This window comes from Elephantulus edwardii, unplaced genomic scaffold (genome assembly GCF_000299155.1).
Source record: "Elephantulus edwardii isolate Elephantulus edwardi_28Jun2011 unplaced genomic scaffold, EleEdw1.0 scaffold00016, whole genome shotgun sequence".
Classification (NCBI taxonomy): Eukaryota; Metazoa; Chordata; class Mammalia; order Macroscelidea; family Macroscelididae; genus Elephantulus; species Elephantulus edwardii.
Window position 1 is genome coordinate 18,849,392 of NW_006399766.1, and position 20,042 is coordinate 18,869,433.

At 43.3% G+C, this 20,042-nt stretch overlaps 1 protein-coding gene and 1 pseudogene across 4 annotated transcripts in view; both read left to right on the plus strand.

Annotated features, from left to right (window-relative positions):
• The first annotated feature begins 359 nt into the window (after nucleotides 1-359).
• Nucleotides 360-758, plus strand: LOC102846453 (annotated as a pseudogene).
• An 8,401-nt stretch (nucleotides 759-9,159) lies between these two features.
• The window catches only part of FHL1 (four and a half LIM domains 1), a 12,998-nt gene continuing 2,115 nt past the window's right edge, over nucleotides 9,160-20,042 (plus strand). For 3 of the 4 annotated variants that reach the window (XM_006881820.1, XM_006881818.1, XM_006881821.1), the window contains exons 1-4: nucleotides 9,470-9,491; nucleotides 18,498-18,679; nucleotides 19,098-19,272; nucleotides 19,951-20,026. In XM_006881820.1, the coding sequence (XP_006881882.1) occupies nucleotides 9,470-9,491; nucleotides 18,498-18,679; nucleotides 19,098-19,272; nucleotides 19,951-20,026 (455 nt within the window). Of the gene's footprint in view, nucleotides 9,221-9,469; nucleotides 9,492-18,497; nucleotides 18,680-19,097; nucleotides 19,273-19,950; nucleotides 20,027-20,042 lie in introns of those variants that run through there. The other variant, XM_006881819.1, reaches the window with a different exon arrangement.

A 20,042-nucleotide genomic window follows, 5' to 3' on the forward strand; every position in this document is an offset into this window, starting at 1 on the left:
TCTAGCGGTTCAGATCCGCCCACCAGGAGCTCTGGGGAAGAAAGATGGTCAGGCTCCTCCAGTACTGTTTGCAGCTTTGAAAACCCAATGGCAGGCCCCCTATGAGTCAGTTCTGACTCAGTGGCAATGAGTCTCATATTCTTATCATGTACTGGTGGACAAAAAGGAAAGCAGATTGCCCTTTGGGCAGTAATTCAGTAGCAGGCCACACACCAGAAAGTTCACCCTGGCCTTCACTCTGGTCCTGCTGCTGAGTTTTCACATAATAATGCCTGTCCTTTCCCCCTGTCACTGCCAAGTTGTGCAGAGGCGGAGGCCCGGGTGTGTTCAAGATTCCGCTCCACCCATAACCCACCGCCATGGCTGAGGAAGGCATTGCTGCTGGAGGTGTAATGGACGTTAATACCGCTTTACAAGAGGTGCTAAAGACCGCCCTCATCCACAATGGCCTAGCACGTGGAATCCGCGAAGCTGCCAAAGCCTTAGACAAGCGCCAAGCCCATCTATGTGTGCGTGCATCCAACTGTAATGAGCCGATGTATGTCAAGTTAGTAGAGGCCCTTTGTGCTGAAGACCAAATCAACCTGATAAAGGTTGATGATAATAAGAAACTGGGGGAGTGGGGAGGCCTCTGCAAAAGTGACCGAGAAGGAAAGCCCCGCAAAGTAGTTGGCTGCAGTTGTGTAGTTGTTAAGGACTATGGCAAAGAATCCGAGGCCGAGGGTGTCATTGAAGAGTATTTCAAATGCAAGAAATGAAACCAATAAAGAACTTGGCATATTGCTTTTCTGTTATTTTTTGAGGGGAGTGAGGAGCAATAAAATGGAGATTTTATAACAGAAAAAAAATAAAATGCCTGTCCTTGTGTAATAGTCTAGCACTTTCCTCAGAAAGTTGCTTGGCCTCTCACACATGAGTCACTGTGGGCCACCATGCTTTTCAGCTCATCTGTACATACTCCTGTGTCAGATTTGGGTTGAGACATTGTTCGAGCTGAACACTAATGGTTCTCAGGGAAACGTGGCAGATGAGATTTTTCACTTTATGTACTTCAGTCCTTCAGCATTCCAAAAGGTCTCTGCTATCAAAATAGTCATCCCTCTGTCCTAGTAAAATAGAAAGTTCCCAGGTGACATCCAGTCACTGTTTGATCTCTTTTCTTGTACCATATTCACATTGCCGCTGCCATGCACCGTATATCAAATTCATATGTTCCACCAACCAAACCCCACAGAGCCACTCATGATCACTTTAACCTTTATCCTGAGGCTATCTACTGGGTGGTGTTTGAAAACAATGGTCATAGATTAAGTATGGTTCTTTAGTAAATAAGGTCAGATTGATTATATGCTACTACTAGTCTTATATTTCACGCCAAGAAGCAGGACTCATGAAGTATTGTGATAATACCTCTGGGCAAGGCTGGCTGCTATCGTTGCCCAGAATTAAGAAAAAAAGGTATTGATGAAAGTTTGCTCCCTTGCTCTTTCCTATTTATGGGTACTGATCAGCCAGGTCAATTATAGAATAAGGCCACGGAATGTTGAGCCCTTAAGCATCTATCAGGGGTTTGAAAAGTCCATAACAGGTGGGCTTGGTGAATGCCAGAACTTAGCATGATTGAAAGGGATTTTTGAGTCATGGCACATGGCAACATGGAAATAAAACAGATATATCACAAGTGGATGGTAGAAATAGACTGGAAGAGAATTTTAACACCTAAACTATGGCAAAGATTCATCCTTGCGAGCGTCTCAGTTTCATGAAGCATTCATCTCCTCTTGATCTGAAATGCTGTCTTTGAAATATAATATATCATCCTCTTTCTGGTTTCCATCTCTTCTGTCACTTTTTTCCTCTTTTAAATAGCTTTTTTTCCCCCTTCCCCATCTGAGACCATTAACGTGACTTGCTTCAAAAGTCACCTTTTCCCATGTTGTCTTGATCACACTGTCTGGCTTGAGGTTCATAAAATCACTTGGAGGATGTGGTTGGAATAGTTCCTACATCTTGTTAAGAGTCTAGTAGTCTTAGCGCAGGAAAGGGCAGACTTGGGGAGGAGAGACATTTAAACCTGTTCCTAATCATGAGATGATACTTTCAAAATCCCAATGGGAAGGCCATAGCACATGTTTAAATGTTTAATCTCAGTGAAAAGTATATAAGGAGATTTTCCAAGCCCTAGTTAATTGTGAAGTGGACTGGTTTTCAGTAGAGTTAGTAATATTCTCAAAGCGCTTAGCTATATAATTTCTTTACCTTCTTGTGTTTGACCTCATTGGCACCCTTTTCTTTCCTTTGAAATTCAGAAATCCCTTTCCACTAAACCCAACCCATTATCATAGAGTCAGTTCTGCCTCAGATACCCTGTAAAGACAGAGCTAAATTCCCCTTATAGGATTTTCAAGACTTTAAATCCTTAAGGAAGTAACTGCAGTATCTTTCTCCTCTGGAGTTACTGACAGATTTGAACCACTGATCTTTCAACTAACAGCAAAATGTATTTACCATTATGCCACCAGGGTTCCTAGAGAACCATTAGAAAGGAAGAATTAGAGAGTTTGCTTTTATTTGGGCTTTGTAGAATGAAATTCCCTCTCATGTGACTTTGGCCGTTTGCTCTTTGCCAGATAATGTCACACACGGTGACATTTAAGCAGTGACTTTGCAAACTTTAACTTGTCAGTAGGAAAAGGTACTCTTCTCACCCTACAGATTGACAGGAACATGAGATGGCAGAGGCTGTACTGGTTTTTTTTCTGGCAAGAGCACATAGGCCAAGAAATACTCTAGAGAACTCAACATTGAATCACGATCATATCATAGTGCATGACTAGATGCCTTAACCTCGCAGTTGGAGTCACTCATGAGAAATTGTGTTGGCTGATGGACTGGTAAACCAACAAAATTATATTGAAAATGCACGTGGAGTATATTTATTTATTTAGTAGTTGGGTAAGGAAAATAATGTAAGAAAATGAAGAGGAAACCACTGATAAATCCACAGAGGCTCCAGATTATTAGCACCTTCTCACCTCTGGCCATGGCTAATGGTCTGTAGTTGTCTGAATAAGCTCCAGCCATTTGAAAATGTCTTCAGTAAAAGAAAAAAAAATGTAGTAAAGGGAGAAGGGTAACCACAAGCCAAGATGTGAACTAGGAACTCCTGACACGGGGGCCAAGTGGGTCACTGAATTTGATTTGACTCTTGGGTTGCACTGCCTTGAACTTTGGAAGTCTGATCCTCCCAGTGGTGTTTCTGAGGTAGAGTGTGTAAGATTAGATTGCATTGTGAGAATACCCACAACCATGACTCCATTAGCCTCATTTCTCTCTCCACTTGACAACTTGAATTCCATTAAAGATGGGCCACCAGGACTAATTCTTCACACATGAGAAGAGCCAATTATAGCTCTGCCTCCCCAAGTCACCATTAATTTCCTGATCACCCAGAAGCCAGATTCTTCAGCTCCTCCTCCTAGACATCTCATCAGTACCTTTAGTCCTGCCCAGTTTCCCTTGTACCTGTGCTTTCCTTTCTGTCCTCAACGACACTGCTTCTGCCTCCTGAGCTGTGCCCCTGCATCCAGACTCTTCCTCTGCGATGTACCTGTTGTGTCATTGTTTGCCTTGCTCTGACCTCATCCATCTCTCACACCATTGCAGAAAGGCCCTGCATGCTCTGCCTGCCCTTTCCTTTCTAGCTTTATGCCCCACTACTTCTTTATCAGGGAGCTCTGGTGGCTGAGTGTTAAGGAGTTGTACTTCTAACTCCAAAGCAGTCCACCAGCCACTCTGTGGGAGAAAGATGGGCAGTCTCCTCCCGTGTGACTTACTATCCCTGAAAACCCACTGGAGGGTCAACCATGGGTCAGTTCCAACTCCATGGATCATAACAATTTCCTGACTGTTAAATTAGAATAATATGGATTGACACAGTAATTACCACAAAGAGCTTGCACTTGACAGATTGTGAGAATGGTGCAGAATAGGGCAAGGTTCAGATCTGTTCCTTAGGGTCACTGTGAGTCATAGTCAACTAGACAGCACCTAACAACAATTTCCTTATCCTATATTTCGGCTCCGACTGAGCTGCGTGCTGCTTCTTGAGCAGATCTTGGGTTCTTCTCCCTCTCTTTGTCCCATCGCTCCTTTTTTCTTGGGCTTTTTCCTTGTCCACTTCTATTGGTTTCAATATTACAATATGAACCATTCTTCAAGGACCAGGTAAAATGCCATCACATCCATGGAGTCTTTGCTGGTGTCCTCAAAATTAATACGATCTCTTCTTCAGATAAATTTAACGTTTTCCGTTTCTTTTTAAATACTTGACATGTTCTATCTTGCATGATAGTAATTTGTAGATTTTTATCTTGATAAACTTGAAAGTAAGAGCTGTGTCCTGTTTTCTTTGACCATCAAACTATCCTGCATGTGGCGGAACACGTGGTCAATATATCTTTGTCATATGATACAAGTCCATGGATATGGTGGCGTTATTTAAGGTGGACCACAAAGGTATGTTGTAATGCACATGCAGAGTACTTGGAAGACAAAGATACTGTAGGTAAACTTCTACTTTCAGGTTCTCAAAAAAATCATCAGTAAAGACCTTGGGGTCTTTGATGTTGTTAGCTGCTGTGCGGTCAGCCCCTGCAGCCTCATACACAATGTTGAGGTCCAAAGGGTTGTCACTGACTGAATTTTAGAAGGAGTTCTCCAAGCCTTTCTTCCAAGTGTGCTTTAGTCTAAAAGCTCCTCACAGATAGATGTTGGCTGTAGAGAAGGTGCATTGGCTGGAAATTGAACCTGGGTCTTCTGTGTGGAAGGCAAAACTCTTCCAGTGAGCCACCACTGCCCCCCCCTTTTTTTATGGTGAGAAAAATTTATTACATTTAGAATTAGCCCGCTGGACTCAGTTTAGATGATCCCAATTTTGTTGGCAACATCCAAAGCATCATAATCAGGAGCAAGTCGAACATAGGCCTTCTTCTCTCCATCAGGCCTAATCAAAGTGTTGACCTTAGCCACATCAATGTCATAGAGCTTCTTTACAGCTTGTTTAATTTGGTGCTTATTGGCCTTGACATCCACAATGAACACAAGTGTGTTGTTATCTTCTATCTTCTTCATAGCTGACTCAGTGGTCAGGGGAAATTTGATGACGGCATAGTGGTCAAGCTTGTTTCTCCTGGGAGCGCTCTTCCGGGGGTATTTGGGCTGCCGTCGGAGTCTCAGCGTCTTAGGCCGCCAGAACGTGGGTGACGTGTGGATCTTCTTTTTTTTTGGCTGTGGGCGCCCTTCAGGACGGCCTTCTTGGCCTTCAATGCCTTTGCTTTGGCTTCAGTTTTGGGAGGGGCAGGGGCTTCCTTCTTCGCTTTCGGCGCCATCTTCGTAGAAAGGGCTGCCCCCTTTTTCGATGTCTGTTGTTGGGTGCCTTGTGCTCAGGCTGAACAAAAACACTGCCTGTTCTTTTGCCATCCTCACAGTTGTTGCTCTGTAAGTTGGACCTTCCACTTAACAAAGCACGATTTCCTTCTCCAGGGACTATCACTTGATCATGCTTCTTGTTATGTGCCATCGAGTTAGAACTGACACATAGCTGACCCTCTGGTGAGTTTTGAGAAGCAATAACTTGCATGAGAGATTTCCCACCTTTCTCTCACAGAGCAGCTGGTAGATATGAACCACATGCCTTTGCAATTGCAGCTCAGCTTCTTACCATTAGGCCACCAGAACTCCCTTAGCACTCACTAAAAATTGTGATGTCTGCTAGAGTATGAAACATAATCTTCAAACACTAAAGAAAATTGCTCATGAAACACCAGCCAGCTCCACCACCAGTACGGAAAAGGGATTTGCAAACAATACTGTGATTATGAAGGCTATTATTCAACATCATATTAATGTGTAACAAAGTTGGCTCAGGTGCTAATGAAACCAGTAGTTGTTCAAGCTTTTACTATCTACTAAAATAGCTGCTGATATATTTCTGAACCACTGAGTGCAGACTACTGACCTAAGTTATCAAGTACTCCTACCGAGAAGTTGTTTCAAAGGGCCTTTTCTGTGGTTTTGTGAAAGTTGTGGTTTTTGTAATTGTGAGGGTATAGACACTCAGAAAACCCAAACTCATTGTCATCCAGTTAGAACTGACTCATATAGCTGACCCTCCAGCAGGTTTTTGAGACTGTAAAATGCACATAAGGAGATTAGTCATCTTTCTCCCATGAAGCAGCTGGTGGATTCGAACCGCCAGAGAGGTTAGCAGCGCAGCTCGCTACGGACTACGCCACCAGAGCTACAGTTGGGCCAGATACTGGAGCAGGCAGTGGCCATACTTCACACATTTTTTTAAGGAGGCAGCGTTACCTGGTTGATGTAAACAGCAGATGGAATCGGTGCTGGTCTTGCAGAGTCAAGCTCTTGGTTCTCACTGATGTGCCCAGGTTAATTACTTAATGATCAGAAAGGAAGTTTCTGGAGCAGCATTTCAGACAGATAGAGGTCTGTTTGCTAACGTCATATGGCTGTGAATCTGTGTGTATTCTGTTGTATTCTCTTGGCACCTGGAAGGAGCATCTACATTTCAGGTGCATGGCTGCAAGCTGGAATTGACTTCCTAAAGTAAAGAAGTTGGTACAATCAGCTGGTTGTCCCTGTCTTTCAGGTCCTTGTTGTTGTGTACCATCAAGTTGGGACTGACCCTCTAGCGGGTTTTCAAAAGACAGTAAATTGCACTGAAGGATATTGTCCATCTCTCTCCCATGTCTTCCAAGAGGCACGTCAAAGTATATTGTCCTAAACTAAAACTGTGCCTCACCCACGTCTAAAATTCAGGGTCCATAAAGGTTAATCATCTAATAAAATAAGAACATTTCCCTTTGGTGAAAGTTTACCTTTATTTTAAGGGCGTGATATTGTCAGAGCTGGCCCCCTCCCACCCCAATTTAATCAGCCTGGATAAGAGGGACCAGGGCGGAGGCGGAAAGCACAGCATCACTTCCCTTTTCCCAGACTTATTTTTTGACCTTAACATGTAATAAATCTGCCTGTAACATCCTGGTGGTTATTGTTATGTCATTTTCATTTCCCTGCTGCTCAGGAGTTACTGATGATTTCAGCTCCCCTTTTTAGAATAACTTTTCATTTAAAATTTGAAGAGGACAAGAATTATGAAACTATTCATTCGTTTGCTCACAAAGCACTCATGCATCCTCACTCTGTGCTCTGGGTTAATGAAGACAAGTGGGCACTGCAGTCCTGTCTGCTAGAGGAGATGTGTGAACAGAGCCCAGATCAGAGACAGGCACTATCAACAAGACAGTGTCTGAAGCAGAGCTCTGGTGATGTAGTGGGTGGGGAGATGGCGCTGCTGACCCACAGGTGATTCAGATCTACCAGTCGCTCTGAGGGAGAAAGACAGGCAATCTCCTCCCATGTAATTTATAGCCTCAGAAACCCACTGGAGAAACCCACTGAGTGAGTTTTGACTCAGTAGTAATGAAAGAGAGAGTGTCTGTAAAAGGTGTTGGGCGTAAGCTTGTCCCTGTGTGAAATTTAGCTGCCAGCCTTGAAATCTTCTGACTTATTAAATGTAATGTAAATGGAGCTTAGGGCTTCAAGTGGGACCTAAATGAAGCTTAAATAACTATTTTTCTGCTTTTTATTTACTTTTCAACAGATAGTTATTGAGAACTGGCCAGTGTTCTAGGTGCTAGGGTTAAAGCAGTGAACATCACCACCAAGTCCCAAGCCTCACTGAGCAGAGGGGAGAATTGGACACCAAGCAAGATGTGCACTATATCCTAACTGATTGTTGTTCGTAGGATGCCAGTGAGTTGATTCCATCTTCGTTATCTAGTACTGCTTTAACAGAAATACCACAAATAAATGCCATTAACAAACCAATTAATCTTTTACATTTATTAAGTCAGAAGTCTCAAATTCAAGGCATCCGTTCCAGTGGAAGTGTTTCTTTCTCTGTAGCCTCTGGGGAAATAGTCTTGTGTCTTTTCAACATCTGTGGTGTCAGTGTTCCCTGGAGATCTTGATCTCTGTATGTCTTGGTGTCACTCTTCCGGTGTGTCTAGGAGCTTTTCAGCACAGAGACTCTAGATCTAAAGGATGCACCCTAATCCTAGCTCTTCTTTCTTGTGGTAATGAGGTCATAGAATTGTCTTGGCTGTGATCATCACTGGAAGAGATTGCCAGGTCTTTCTTATATAGAGCCACTGGGCAGGTTCAAACAGACAGTCTTTTGGTTAGCAGTCAAGTGCTTAATCATTGTGCCACCAGGGCTCCTTACATACTGAATTAGAAGGTCTTAAAGACTGTGAAGAACAACACAGTGGGGAAGAGGGGTCATGAGTGTGTTAGGGGAACATGGTTGCAATTTTAAATAGGTTAATGTGATCAAAGAGATCTACACAGAAGAGGTGACTTGGCACAAAGACTTGCAGGAAATAGAGGGTCAGTTCTAATAGGATCTGTGACAGGGGAATTAGTGTTAGGCCCTTGAAGTGAGGGTTTTTCTGGAGGGTGCAGAGGCCTTCAGGGTGGCCAGTGAGGCTAGAGAAAAGGGCAAGGGGAACAGAAGATGAGGCCAGAGGAGTAACAAGTGGTAGAAGAGGTCAGGGAGAGACTTACAGGGCATCTCAAGGAGTTTTTTTCCCCCTGAAATTGGTTCCTTGCACCCCCATTTCCAGTCATCTGATGGCTGGTTGAGCTAATACATATTTGAGTGATGTCATCATTTACATTCTTGTTTCCTTTCATTGCCCTTGACAGTGAAAAACTGTCAAGGGCAATATTTATGGAGTGTATGCATGTATATCTCCACTCTGTTCCATTCTGTCTGACACTAAGGAGATAAGAGTTGCTTGTGGATAGAATTGCTTCCCTTTTCAATATTCTGATCTCTGGAGGATTATAAAGATCTGTAATGCCCTTAAGCTCTTTATTCATTGTGTCTAATTCCTTTTAATTATACTGGCAACATAAATCTGTGTATTGTAGTTACTTTAGTCATTAAAAGCACAAAAATGGATTCTTTCTAAGGCCAAATACAAGCTTTTTAGGCATATAAAGTGGATTAATAAGGTTGGCTCAGCATTAAGCTATGCCAGAGCTGAGTCCAAAATGTATTCCGGTACAGAGATGACTTTCTGTGTGGCCTCTCTGGCTCTGGAGCTAATTTGGATGCTGAGTAGCCCCGCAGGTATTTATATGTAGTGTTTGGTATTTTTACTGGATCCTATTCTTCTCCCTTGGATCACCTAAAATGGTTAAGAATTTTCTAGTGGGATTAAGGTTATGATCTCTGGGGAGGGGTGGGACATCTGCTCTTGGTTATTTTTGTGTTAGCCGCTTCCCCTTAAATGTATGTTCACAAATGGGCCACAGTCTTATCAGCTGGGGGAAAGGGAAGACTGGTCTAGGTGCTGCTCCTGAACTTGGCCTCTGAGCAATGGCTTCTCAGAGACACTCAGGTAAAAACTTAATTCTTCTCAGTCTTAAATTGAGCCGTTTTATTAGAACAGTGGATCCATCTTTTAACTAAAAGATCCTTTTTTATTCATGAATTTCCTTGCATCTACATAAGAAATCAGTCCTAGTTTCTCTGTTTTGTTCTTGGCGTCTGTTAGTAGTTCAAAGACAAGATTATTCCTCTTCAGGTAAAAATAGCAATTTGAGTTTAACTTGTATTGAGAAAATAATAGGTAAGATATTGATGTTTTTTACATTTCCCATCTTACAAACCTGTAAGAAACCGTGTGAGGAAAGAGGGCTTGTTTTCATTTCAAGAGGAATTTTTGCTTACTTTTAAAAATGGTATCATTCATCTTGATTGTTTTAAGTCTAATTCATGGATTTTCTGAAAGAGGTAAAAGTTTGTGAGAAAGACAGTTCATAATGGCTTGCTTCATCTTCTGCTTTCTAAAGAATGTTTTTTAATCATCTTGAAGAAACAGCTGCCATCCTTTTGACATGCCAGAGGTATTGGTAATGAATTGTTCTTATCAGAAGAGAGGCAACGAGGATTCAGAGCGCTCAGATAGCTCTTCAGTACCATTAGTCCTCTTGGTTTTGTAACCTGATGAAAAGGAAGCCCTTGAGCCTCAGGATCAAGAAACCTGTGGAATCAGGGCTGAAGCACAGGGAGCTTTCTGAGAAAACCAGTTCTCTGAAGGTAGCCAGCCGCACAGCTCTCCCTCAAAGCTGCTAATGGTACTGCTGCTTTATTATTCTCTGCCTAAGTAACACTTCCCTTTCTCTGAGCTGATAAAAAGTAAGACAGTTGAGTCTATAAACCAAGCACGTTTTGTTCTGACTCTGAGCTTTCAGTGAAAAGGACAACATAAGAATTGGTGACAAGGTTTTGGAAAAATTTCCTTCTGAAAATTTATAATTGCTTGTCTCTTTTCTTTTTTTTCTATTCTTTTTTTATTATTAGATTTTATTAGTTTTAATGAACATTTACAGAGATTTTTGGGTTTTCATTCATTCATTGTTGCACTGTTTTCTCCACCCTCCTCCCCAGTTCGTTATTCTCCCCCCCCCAATGTCTGTTTTAATTGTCCAATTGCCACAGTGCTTGTCAAAGCCAGTTCTGATTAATCTCCTTTGTCAGTGTGTCCTTTGCCATTCCCTATCACTCCTCCCTGAGAGAGACTTCACCCTGATTCATAAGGAAAAGGCGAATTCTCTTAGCTACTTCGTGCTGAAAAGGGATGCTGTGGGTTTCAGGGTGAATGTCTTCTCTCACTACTCTAAAGGGTGCTTGTCTCTTTTCAAACAACTGCAATACTTGTAGACACTTCTTTTGGTATTTTGGAGCAAATACACTGCACTGAAATTCCCTATCTTTAATAAATTCATATGGATTGTCTTCCTTGTTCCCAAGTTCCTTGTTCACATTCTGGGTTCCCCCTCCCCAGCCCTCACCTACAGGTGCCATTTTGCAAATATTGTATCACATGCCTCAAGATTGTGTTTATCAGCCAACATTACACATTCTCGGGTGTAGGCAAACTGTTCAGTACCAGTTGTTCTAAAGTACCTGGCATGCCTTGTTAACTGGTAGAGTAACGCCCTGTTTTATTTACTAACGAAGTGGCAGAATAGGGAACTGTACTTGAAAGACAACATCTTTATAGCTTACTTAACCTTGGGTTTTAAATTGCACCAAATCCTCATGTCGTTCTTGCTTTTCTATGTCTGGAGGCTATAATGTGGCTGGAAATTAGATTATTGATACCTTTGAGATGCGCTTTAAAAAAATATTTTAATCGTTTTTTTATTCAGTTTTCTTTCCCCTTCCCTCCCCCTTCATTCCAGAATGCACGTCCTGTTCCAGATTGTTAGGTGCATTACTCAGAATGCCTGATCACCCATTCTTTTCAGATCTATTTTCTCTTTTAGATGTGTTTTAAAATCAGGAAGTACTTATTTTGTGTTAGATTAGGGTCATAGGTCCACTGAAGCCTCACAGAAGGAAAATCAGCATTGCTTTGTATAGACAGAATGCAGGCTCAAGTGATTGAATCAAAATCCATTTTTCGTGTCCCTCCACTAAATAGCAGGGGCACAAATGCAGGCTTTTGTTACTGAACACTTTGAGTCTGCCACTTACATGGCTTTTGCATCTTCACCCTTTGGCCTTTGAAGTTGAGGAATGTGGTGGGGGTGAGGAGGGTGGTAAGATCATTTGCCATTTTCATCCAGCCACTAATTCCCTTTCCTAGCCTCCTGGGCTCCACACACCTGTCAGTCTCTTCTCAGGACAAGGATGGAAAATGAGAGGGGGGGGAGAGCAGAGTGATCAAACTGAGTTCGCTTCTTAAAATAGCTAAAGAAATGGTCGTCAGAAAGATTTGGTTGAGGAAGAAGCTGAGCGTTTTGTCTTGTTTAAGAGCCATCAAATGACTGCCTACTACTTGCCACGACTAGAGAAACTGAAAACACATATTTGACTGCTGGCTCAGAGGGCTTTCTTTTCTGTAGAAAAGACAGAATGAGTTGCACAGGTAATAATAAAAAAAAGCTTCCAAAATAAGATGTAAATAAATAAGAAATTGATAGTATTAGGAAACGCTTCAGAAAGGATGAAAATAGTATTAGGCTAAAATGGGTTCCTGGTGAAAGTTCAGTGACACCTAATTTTCAGTTTAATAATCTATATCCAACCCTTCTGATGCTAGATATACTCTAAGAGCTTTACCTATACATCAGTGACCCAGAAGTTATTTATGGTTGTTTATTTCCTAAGAGCAGTGTATAAGAGAAATTGCTAATAGCATTGACTCATTCTGTGCATTTGCTGTTTTTAAGAGGGGAAAATATTTTCCGATTTTCTATGAAATCTGATGAAGAATTGCTTCTCAGCCGTGACTCATGAGCTCCATCTCACTGCAGCTATTTAGAAGTTTATTCCCAAATGCCTGACGACACCTCCAGGTGCATTAGTTTGTCTTCTACACAAATGTCCTATTCATCAGCTAAGGCTTCACTCCACTTGTTGAGCGTTCTCAGGAAAGCACTGTACCCCTTCTTTAGAAGCCAGTGTTTATATGTGGAATGACTAATATATGGGTATGTTGGACTTAGCGATTAACAGACCAGAAATAGCTTGAAATTTTTTTCCCCCACTTGGGTTACTGTTCATTGTTCACACTGTTCTTTATACCACTTGGAAAAAGCACATAGAAAAATACTATCCAGTCAAAATATTCACTTTTCCTTACATATTCTTATTTAGAGTCCCTTGTGCATGGGTGGGAGGGGGGGGAATGAACATTAGCAAGAAATACATGAGAAAATGCTAAAAAAAACACAAGCAAGACTCGTTAAATGCAACTGATCTTCTCTAATGAATGCCTAATGTTGTTGCTAAGTGCCATCGAGTCGCTTGTGACTCATAGCGACCCTATTTACAACAGCCCTAAACTCTGCTCTGTCCTGTGCCAATCACACTGTCTCTGACACGCCCATCTCAATTACCCCAGTCACTGAATCAATTCACCTCATAGAGGGCCTTCCCTTTCTGCGCTGTCCCTCCATCCTCCCAAGCATGATGTCCCTCTCCAAGGACCGGTCTCTCCTCACAACATGTCCAAAGTATGTTAGACAGAGCCTCAGAATCCTTGCCTCCAGAGAGCTGCCTGGTTTGACCCTTTCCAGGATGAATCTATTTGTTTTCCTAGCAGTCCATGGTACCCTCAATACTCTTCTCCAGCACCACAGCTCAACGGCATCAATTCTCCTTCTATCCTCCTTAGTCACTGTCCAACTCTCTGATGCATAACAAGTGATAGCAAAGACTATGGCCTGTATCAGACGCACCTTAGTCTCCAGAGACACACCATTGCTCTTCAGGACTTTGGAGAGGTCCCTAACAGCAGACTTTCCCATGGCAATACGCCTTTTAATTTCCTGGCTACTGGTACCGAGTGTTGACTGTGGAGCCAAGCAAACTAAAGCTGTGAACAATCTCAATCTCGTCATCATCCATCCTGAATGAGTGCCTAATAGTAAGAAAAAATAAACGGCTGTGGCAACATTATATGTACATGGTCAAATTGAAAGCCAAACTTGCTATTGAGATACTGTGGCTTACTTAGGCACCTCTGAGCATGTTGGAAGTGCTTCAGGAATTTTCTGAAAGAGGAAGTTTGTTGATTAGGTGAAGAATGATGTGTCTTTTGGAGCAAGGGTATTAGAATGTCAGGCTGCCATCTTGGAATAAAGATCTAAAATGGGATCACCCTGCACATTTCTAAATGTCCCCTAAGCTCAGTGTGTGAAGGACTGTAGGTTAGATTTTTGCACCTTAGAATCACATGAATGGTGCCCTGATTTTCTAAAACAGATCTGTGCTGCAAAATATATCTAATAAACGGGTTAGACACTTAATGGCAGTAACCTCTCAATCTGTCAGTCAACAGGCAGGCCCCGTGTCAGTTCCAGTCCACAAGGGTTTGGTTTAGGATTCCTAGTATATTTGCAGAGTTTCCTGTGACGGAGAAACTTCACTGCTGTGTACAGATGAGAGCATTAAAATAGCCAAAGAGCTGCCTTAGGGTAGATGTCATGTCCTTGACAAACAAAGGTAGTGGGATTACATTTATCAAATATGAAAGGTTTGCCTTCATGATTGATGATTGTGCTCTTTTCCAGATAACAGGAATAGGTCAAGTCCAGCATATTGGGATGATTTAGAAGGTTAAAAGGCTTCATATGTCAGGTACTTAGATATTGATTGCCAAAGGGTTAAAAAAAGTGACCCCTGAAAAGATGAATGCCTAAGTATATGTAATTTAGTAAGATTAGAGAGAATCCAAGAGAAGAGGTGAAAGGAACATGCAAAGCTTTTCACTTGTGAAATTAAAGCCTAATGGTGACTCCTACTCTATCAAATGAAGCCTACAAGTCCAAGTGTTCTTTTCCTTTTAAAAGCCTCTTTCTTGACCTCTGCCTATCTCAGCATCTTCATTTCTAAAGTATTTTCTTAGAGCTGTTAATCTTCTTGACATTAACTATCTCTTTGTTGTTGTTGTTAAGTGCTGTTGAGTTGTAGGCAACTTGTAGCAACCCTATGAACCTGGACACCTGTATAACTTTTATCCTTTCTCAAGGTTCATAGGGTTTTCAGAAGCAAGCTATTTCAGAAGTGAATGCCTCTCCTGCTTCCAAGCTTGTTTTAATTGGGGAGCTCCACCAAACACTGTCCACCATGGGTAACCATTATCACATCGGACACATCAGTGTCACAGTGTTCAGCTTCACAGCAACCATGAGTTACCTCTGTACAGCAAATGGACAGACCAGGGCTATACGACCTAGAAGAATATTTGACAAAAAAAAAAATTAAAAACAGGCATGAGGGCCATGGATTAGAGTCACTCACCTTTGGCTTGGTAGCATCACTTTCTGTCTACTAGGCCAACTGAGCTCTCTCTATGCAACAGCTAACTATCTCTTTAGGATGAATATATTATTTCAACCTCATCCTGAACAGAACTGTGTATAAAGGTTGGAAATAATTTTCTTACAAAACAATCATACTGTTAGAAAACCATGTGGCAAGTTAATTCAGGTTGCTCAGAGTTCCACTTCGTTAGATTTATTGCCCCCCAAAAAGTACTGAAGTTCATAAATTTGACATAGACATTTTTAACATACTTCAAGTATTTCCAGCCTGTTTACTTATTAAGCAATAAAGCCAACATTCTTAGAAGTGCCTATTTTATCTAGACAAACAAGTGTTTCCACACATACACAAAACAGACTTCAAGTCAACTGTTGAAATCAGTTCTAAAAGAGGATGACCTTTGGAAAGCTGGTTTTTTCCATCTAGATACAGACTCTTTGGTCTTAAGTGTATGGCACTAGGGAAAATAACCTTGGATTTTTCAGGTCACAGAAAGGGGAGGGGAAAGAAAACTGCTAAAAGCTAAGATTTAAAAAAAAAAAATTTCTAATTTTCCTTTTCCTTGCTTTAAGACCCTTAACTATAGGAATGATACAGTGGTGAGCAAGCTATTCATTGGCTGAAATGTTCAACCCACTTTGGCACTGCCATGTTCATTGGTAGGCCCTGTATTATTTGGTCATCTGGATGCTCAGAAATGTCAATTGTGATTGGTGCTCTAGAGATCGGAAAGTAGCCAATGAGGAGCTTGTCACTGACAACTTCTGAAACTGTGATCGTAAAAAGTAGGGCAAGGCTTATCAGGTAAGCACTATAGTATATTTTGCCTTCTCTTTAAAACATCCAAACACCTCTAAGTAGAAATCACTGTGTTTGCTAGAGTCTTGTGTATATGCTAATATCTGGATGTTTACCAGAAAGTTGCTGTTGCTTTTATGAACCTTCATTCAGAACCAACTCCTAGTTGACCCTCCAGTGTGTTTTCAGAGGCTATAAATCACACAGGAGGAGATTACTCATCTTTCTCCTTCGGAGCATCTGGCGGATTCAAACCACCTGCCTTTTTGTTGGCAGCACAGCTCTTTACCCACTAAGCCACCAGAGCGCCCTATCAGAAAACTAGGACCCCAGAATAACTATGGCTCAATGTGGATTAATATAAAGCCATTTGGAATACATTTCTTCTTTGAAAGTTATCCAAAGGGAGTGATAGCAAAATGAGTAGGTTCATAGAGTTCTCCTTTATAAGGGAAAATGAGGGATTGCAAACATGGCCCAAGAAGATAGTCTGTGAAGTGCTAAACCAGCTATGATTACTAGCCATGCAGGAAGCAGGGCTGGCTAATCTTCCAAAGTTGGTTTTCCTGCCAAATGGCAATTAGGAGCCACTGCTAATTTCATTTCCTTGGCTTTCACTGTTTCGGGAGATGTCCTCCGCTCAGCTCTTTACAGAAAGAGGTTAATCTTTGTGCAGTGCACAATTTCAACGTGGAAAAGCTAAGACAAGGATTTTAGGTGACTGGGTGGGGGGAGGTAGAGGAAGAATAAATTCAGGAGGGTGATTTTCAATATTCTGTCTCTCTGACAGATAATTTTAAAGATAGAAACACAGAAGCTAAAGGCAGTTGGAAAACTGCCTCGTATAATCAGTACAAGAAGAAAGATCCTAGTTTCACTGTGCTCTTACTATGGGCATCTAACTCAATTATGTAAATATAATGGAGCAGCCTGGCTTTCTGTTTAGGGAAAAGTCGAAGAAACCAGGCTCTAGTCTTAGTCAAGCTCTGTGATGCAAGTGTTCTTGCAAAAGTGTTTGCTTCATCTGCCAGTTCTCTGGAGGTGTAGGGGCTGCGCCTGCCTGTGTGACAGCAAGGCACTGAGAGAGGCTGGTCCTGACAGCCTGCTCCTCAGTGGCCAGATTCTCTCTGTTCAGAATCCATGTGGTTCTGAGTGAGAGTTCAAGCCTCCTTTGCTAAGGCGGGTTCTGAGACACAGGGTGTGGTTTCCTTAGCTCACTCTCTGCTATTTGGTTGCCTGTGGCAACAAGGAACCAAACAACTTGACCATGTGTTTGTATAAAACAAACTAGGGATGGGACCCAAAGTGGGAGTTTGGGGCCATTCCGAGAAAGAGCGCCGAGGTGAGTACTAGGCAGCTGCACGCTTCTTTTTGTTCCTTCTTTCTCTCTAAATTTCCCCCGGGAAATGTGCACTAGTACCTTAACTACGTTTCTAGAGAGTTAGAGGAAAGAGTCCCTAAATTCTGTTTCCTGTGCAAATTAAATAATTACTGTTTACTCATGTTAAATTTTCTTTTTTTCCTCCCCAGGATGAGGAAATAAATTAGCATATGTTTAAATCTGTTGCCAGCTAATTAATAGAAACTCCCATTTAGGTGCCTTTTAGGTGGCAGGATGTGTGTGTGGGGGGGTGAGTTTTTTGGGGGGTGAGTTTGTCTGTGGTGACAGCCGCCCAGCAGGGGTGGTGGGAGGCAGGGAGAGGATGGGCCATACAAAAGGCCAGGACTCTCAGAATGAGTAACGGTTTTAAAAGCCATGTTTCAGAGTCTAGTTCAAAATGTCAGTTTTCGAGCCAGCAACTGCCCCACAGACTAAAACACTGCTGTGATCATATTGATCCCCACTTGCTTGAACTAAGGGCTTCCATTTCACTGTGCGCCCTTCCACCCCCACTGCCCCTTACGGTTACAGACAAGCCACAGGCAGGTTTCCAGCACCATTGAAGAGGTGGGTTGTAGCAATCCCTTAGTACTGTCAGTAAATGAGCTGAGAAGAGAGGGATTTCAGCCTCTCCTGCCAGATTTCATGTCCATGTGAACCATTTCTAAATGCACTCAGGAGGCTTGTTGTGCCTAGTGTGAAGGTGTGTAGCATCAGCAGGAAAGTTTGAGTAAAACGAATTGCAGCTATGGGGAAAGTGAGGCTCTGGGTGGAGGAATGACAGGGGAGGACTTCAAACTGATGAGAGGGCTTCCTGGCTTCCAAGCCAATGCAGAGTGGGCCCTGTATGTGCCCAGCAGCCCTTGGGGACAGCTCTCAGCTGCCTCTCTTCCGAAGAATCAATCACATTCCTGACCACACCTTGGAAGCACTGCCAAAGGCTCTTCTTTTTACATAAGATGGTGTCTTCTTTCCTGCCTGCTCTCTTATTCCTACCACCTCTTCACATCACCGCTCATGGAACCTGCAACTCCCTGAGGCCCTGTCTGTGGTCCAGTTGTTTCCCCTTGTGTCCTTGGTGAGTCAGTACAGTGGTGTGTCCAAGCGAGGGCTTCTCCCACTGCAGAGACTCTGTTCCAAGTGCCTCTAGCTGGTGCTGAGGGAGACTTGGGGGTTCCTTCTTACTAGGAGTCAGGGACAAATCTCTTGTCACCTTGGTTCCTGAGGACCAGCTGGACTGGAGCAGAAGCTGGTCTCCAGACCCCATCGATTCAGGCTGGCTTTCTTGGACCTGCACAGAAGCTGCCCTGGTGTCTCCCAGAGTCTCTCCTGCAGAGTTCCTTGAGGCAGCAGTTACTCATTTGTTCTGCCCTCTTGCCTTCACAGGTCCTTCGAGCTACAAGTTAGGCACCATGTCTGAGAAAACAGATTGCCACTACTGCCGGGAATCACTTCAGGGGAAGAAATACGTGCAGAAGGATGGCCACCATTGCTGCCTGAAGTGCTTTGACAAATTCTGTGCCAACACCTGTGTGGAATGCCGCAAGCCCATCAGCGCGGATGCGAAGGTAACATGGGACAGGCTGGGCAAGCGAGCGCATGGTTCCCGTGGCCTGCTGACACCATTCTGCTGTCTCTCCTCATCACTGGGGCCGCCTGAGTGACAGGCAGAGCAGGAAGCAGAGACCCAGCCAGGTGCAGTCCTTGAGGAATCCCTTTCCACAGTCTGAAGCTCTGTTCCTTAGCTGTCCAATGTGGCCATTGGCTAGAGCTCTTTTTAGCATTGCAGGTCATTCTCTAAGCCAGTTCCATCTGTCCATCTGTAGTTGTCACAAAGAATGTTTTTGAGTGTAGGTATCAAGGGACTCTGCAGCCTGGAGAGCCAGGTCTGGGGAAATCACTCTCAATGGGAGGTGCCTGCTCCTGCCTCCCTGGGACCCAAGGAGGGCCTCACATTGTCGCGTACTCTTTTTGCTTGATTCTTAGGAACTGCATTATAAGAACCGCTACTGGCATGACACCTGCTTCCGATGTTCCAAGTGCCTTCACCCTCTGGCCAGCGAGACCTTTGTGACCAAGGACAACAAGATTTTTTGCAACAAGTGTACCAGTCAGGAGGATTTCCCCAAGTGCAAAGGGTGCTTCAAACTGATTGTGGCAGGTACTGCACCCACTCACAACCCCCTAACCCCTGCCCCCCAGGGCTAGGTCACAGGGCCTGCCAGGGAGGAGGCCCCCAGGGCAAAGATGATGTTGGGTTTGCTTGTGACAACGGGGCTAATGTTGCTGTGAGCTGCTTTTAGAGTTCTAGCATATATATGTATACATATATATATACACGTATATATGCGTACACATATATGCTCGCACACACGCACACATTCGGAAACTAAAGAACACTGGAGAGAGAACTGTCTGTGGCGAGGAAATGAAGTGAACAAAGTATGTAGCACTTTCTCATTTGGGTATAGTAAGTGACCAAAGCATGCTTCTTCCTTTAGGGTTCTCCTAGTGGTTCTAGAATTCTGGGGCCAGTCATTTCCCCTCGACTGAATTTGGAAGTCCACAGAAGGCCCCAGAGGGGGGAGGAGGGAGTCAGAGGCATCTACTCCTGAACTCATAAAGCACAGGGGTCCCCCCCACAACAGGATCCTTGGGTTGGCAACAGCAGGAGCCGGACACTAGCACCCAGGCCCCACGGGCAGATGAATTAAAAGCTTGAGGCCAATACTGCAGGGTCTGCATTCCCTCGCCTGGGGTGGGGCTGGGCGGGACACTGAGCGGATGCAGCCTCCTGCAGAGGGCTGTCAGTGGGGCTATCCAGTTGCTTCCCCCACAGGAGATCAAAACGTGGAATACAAGGGGATGGTGTGGCACAAAGACTGCTTCACCTGCAGCCACTGCAACCAAGTCATTGGGACCGGAAGCTTC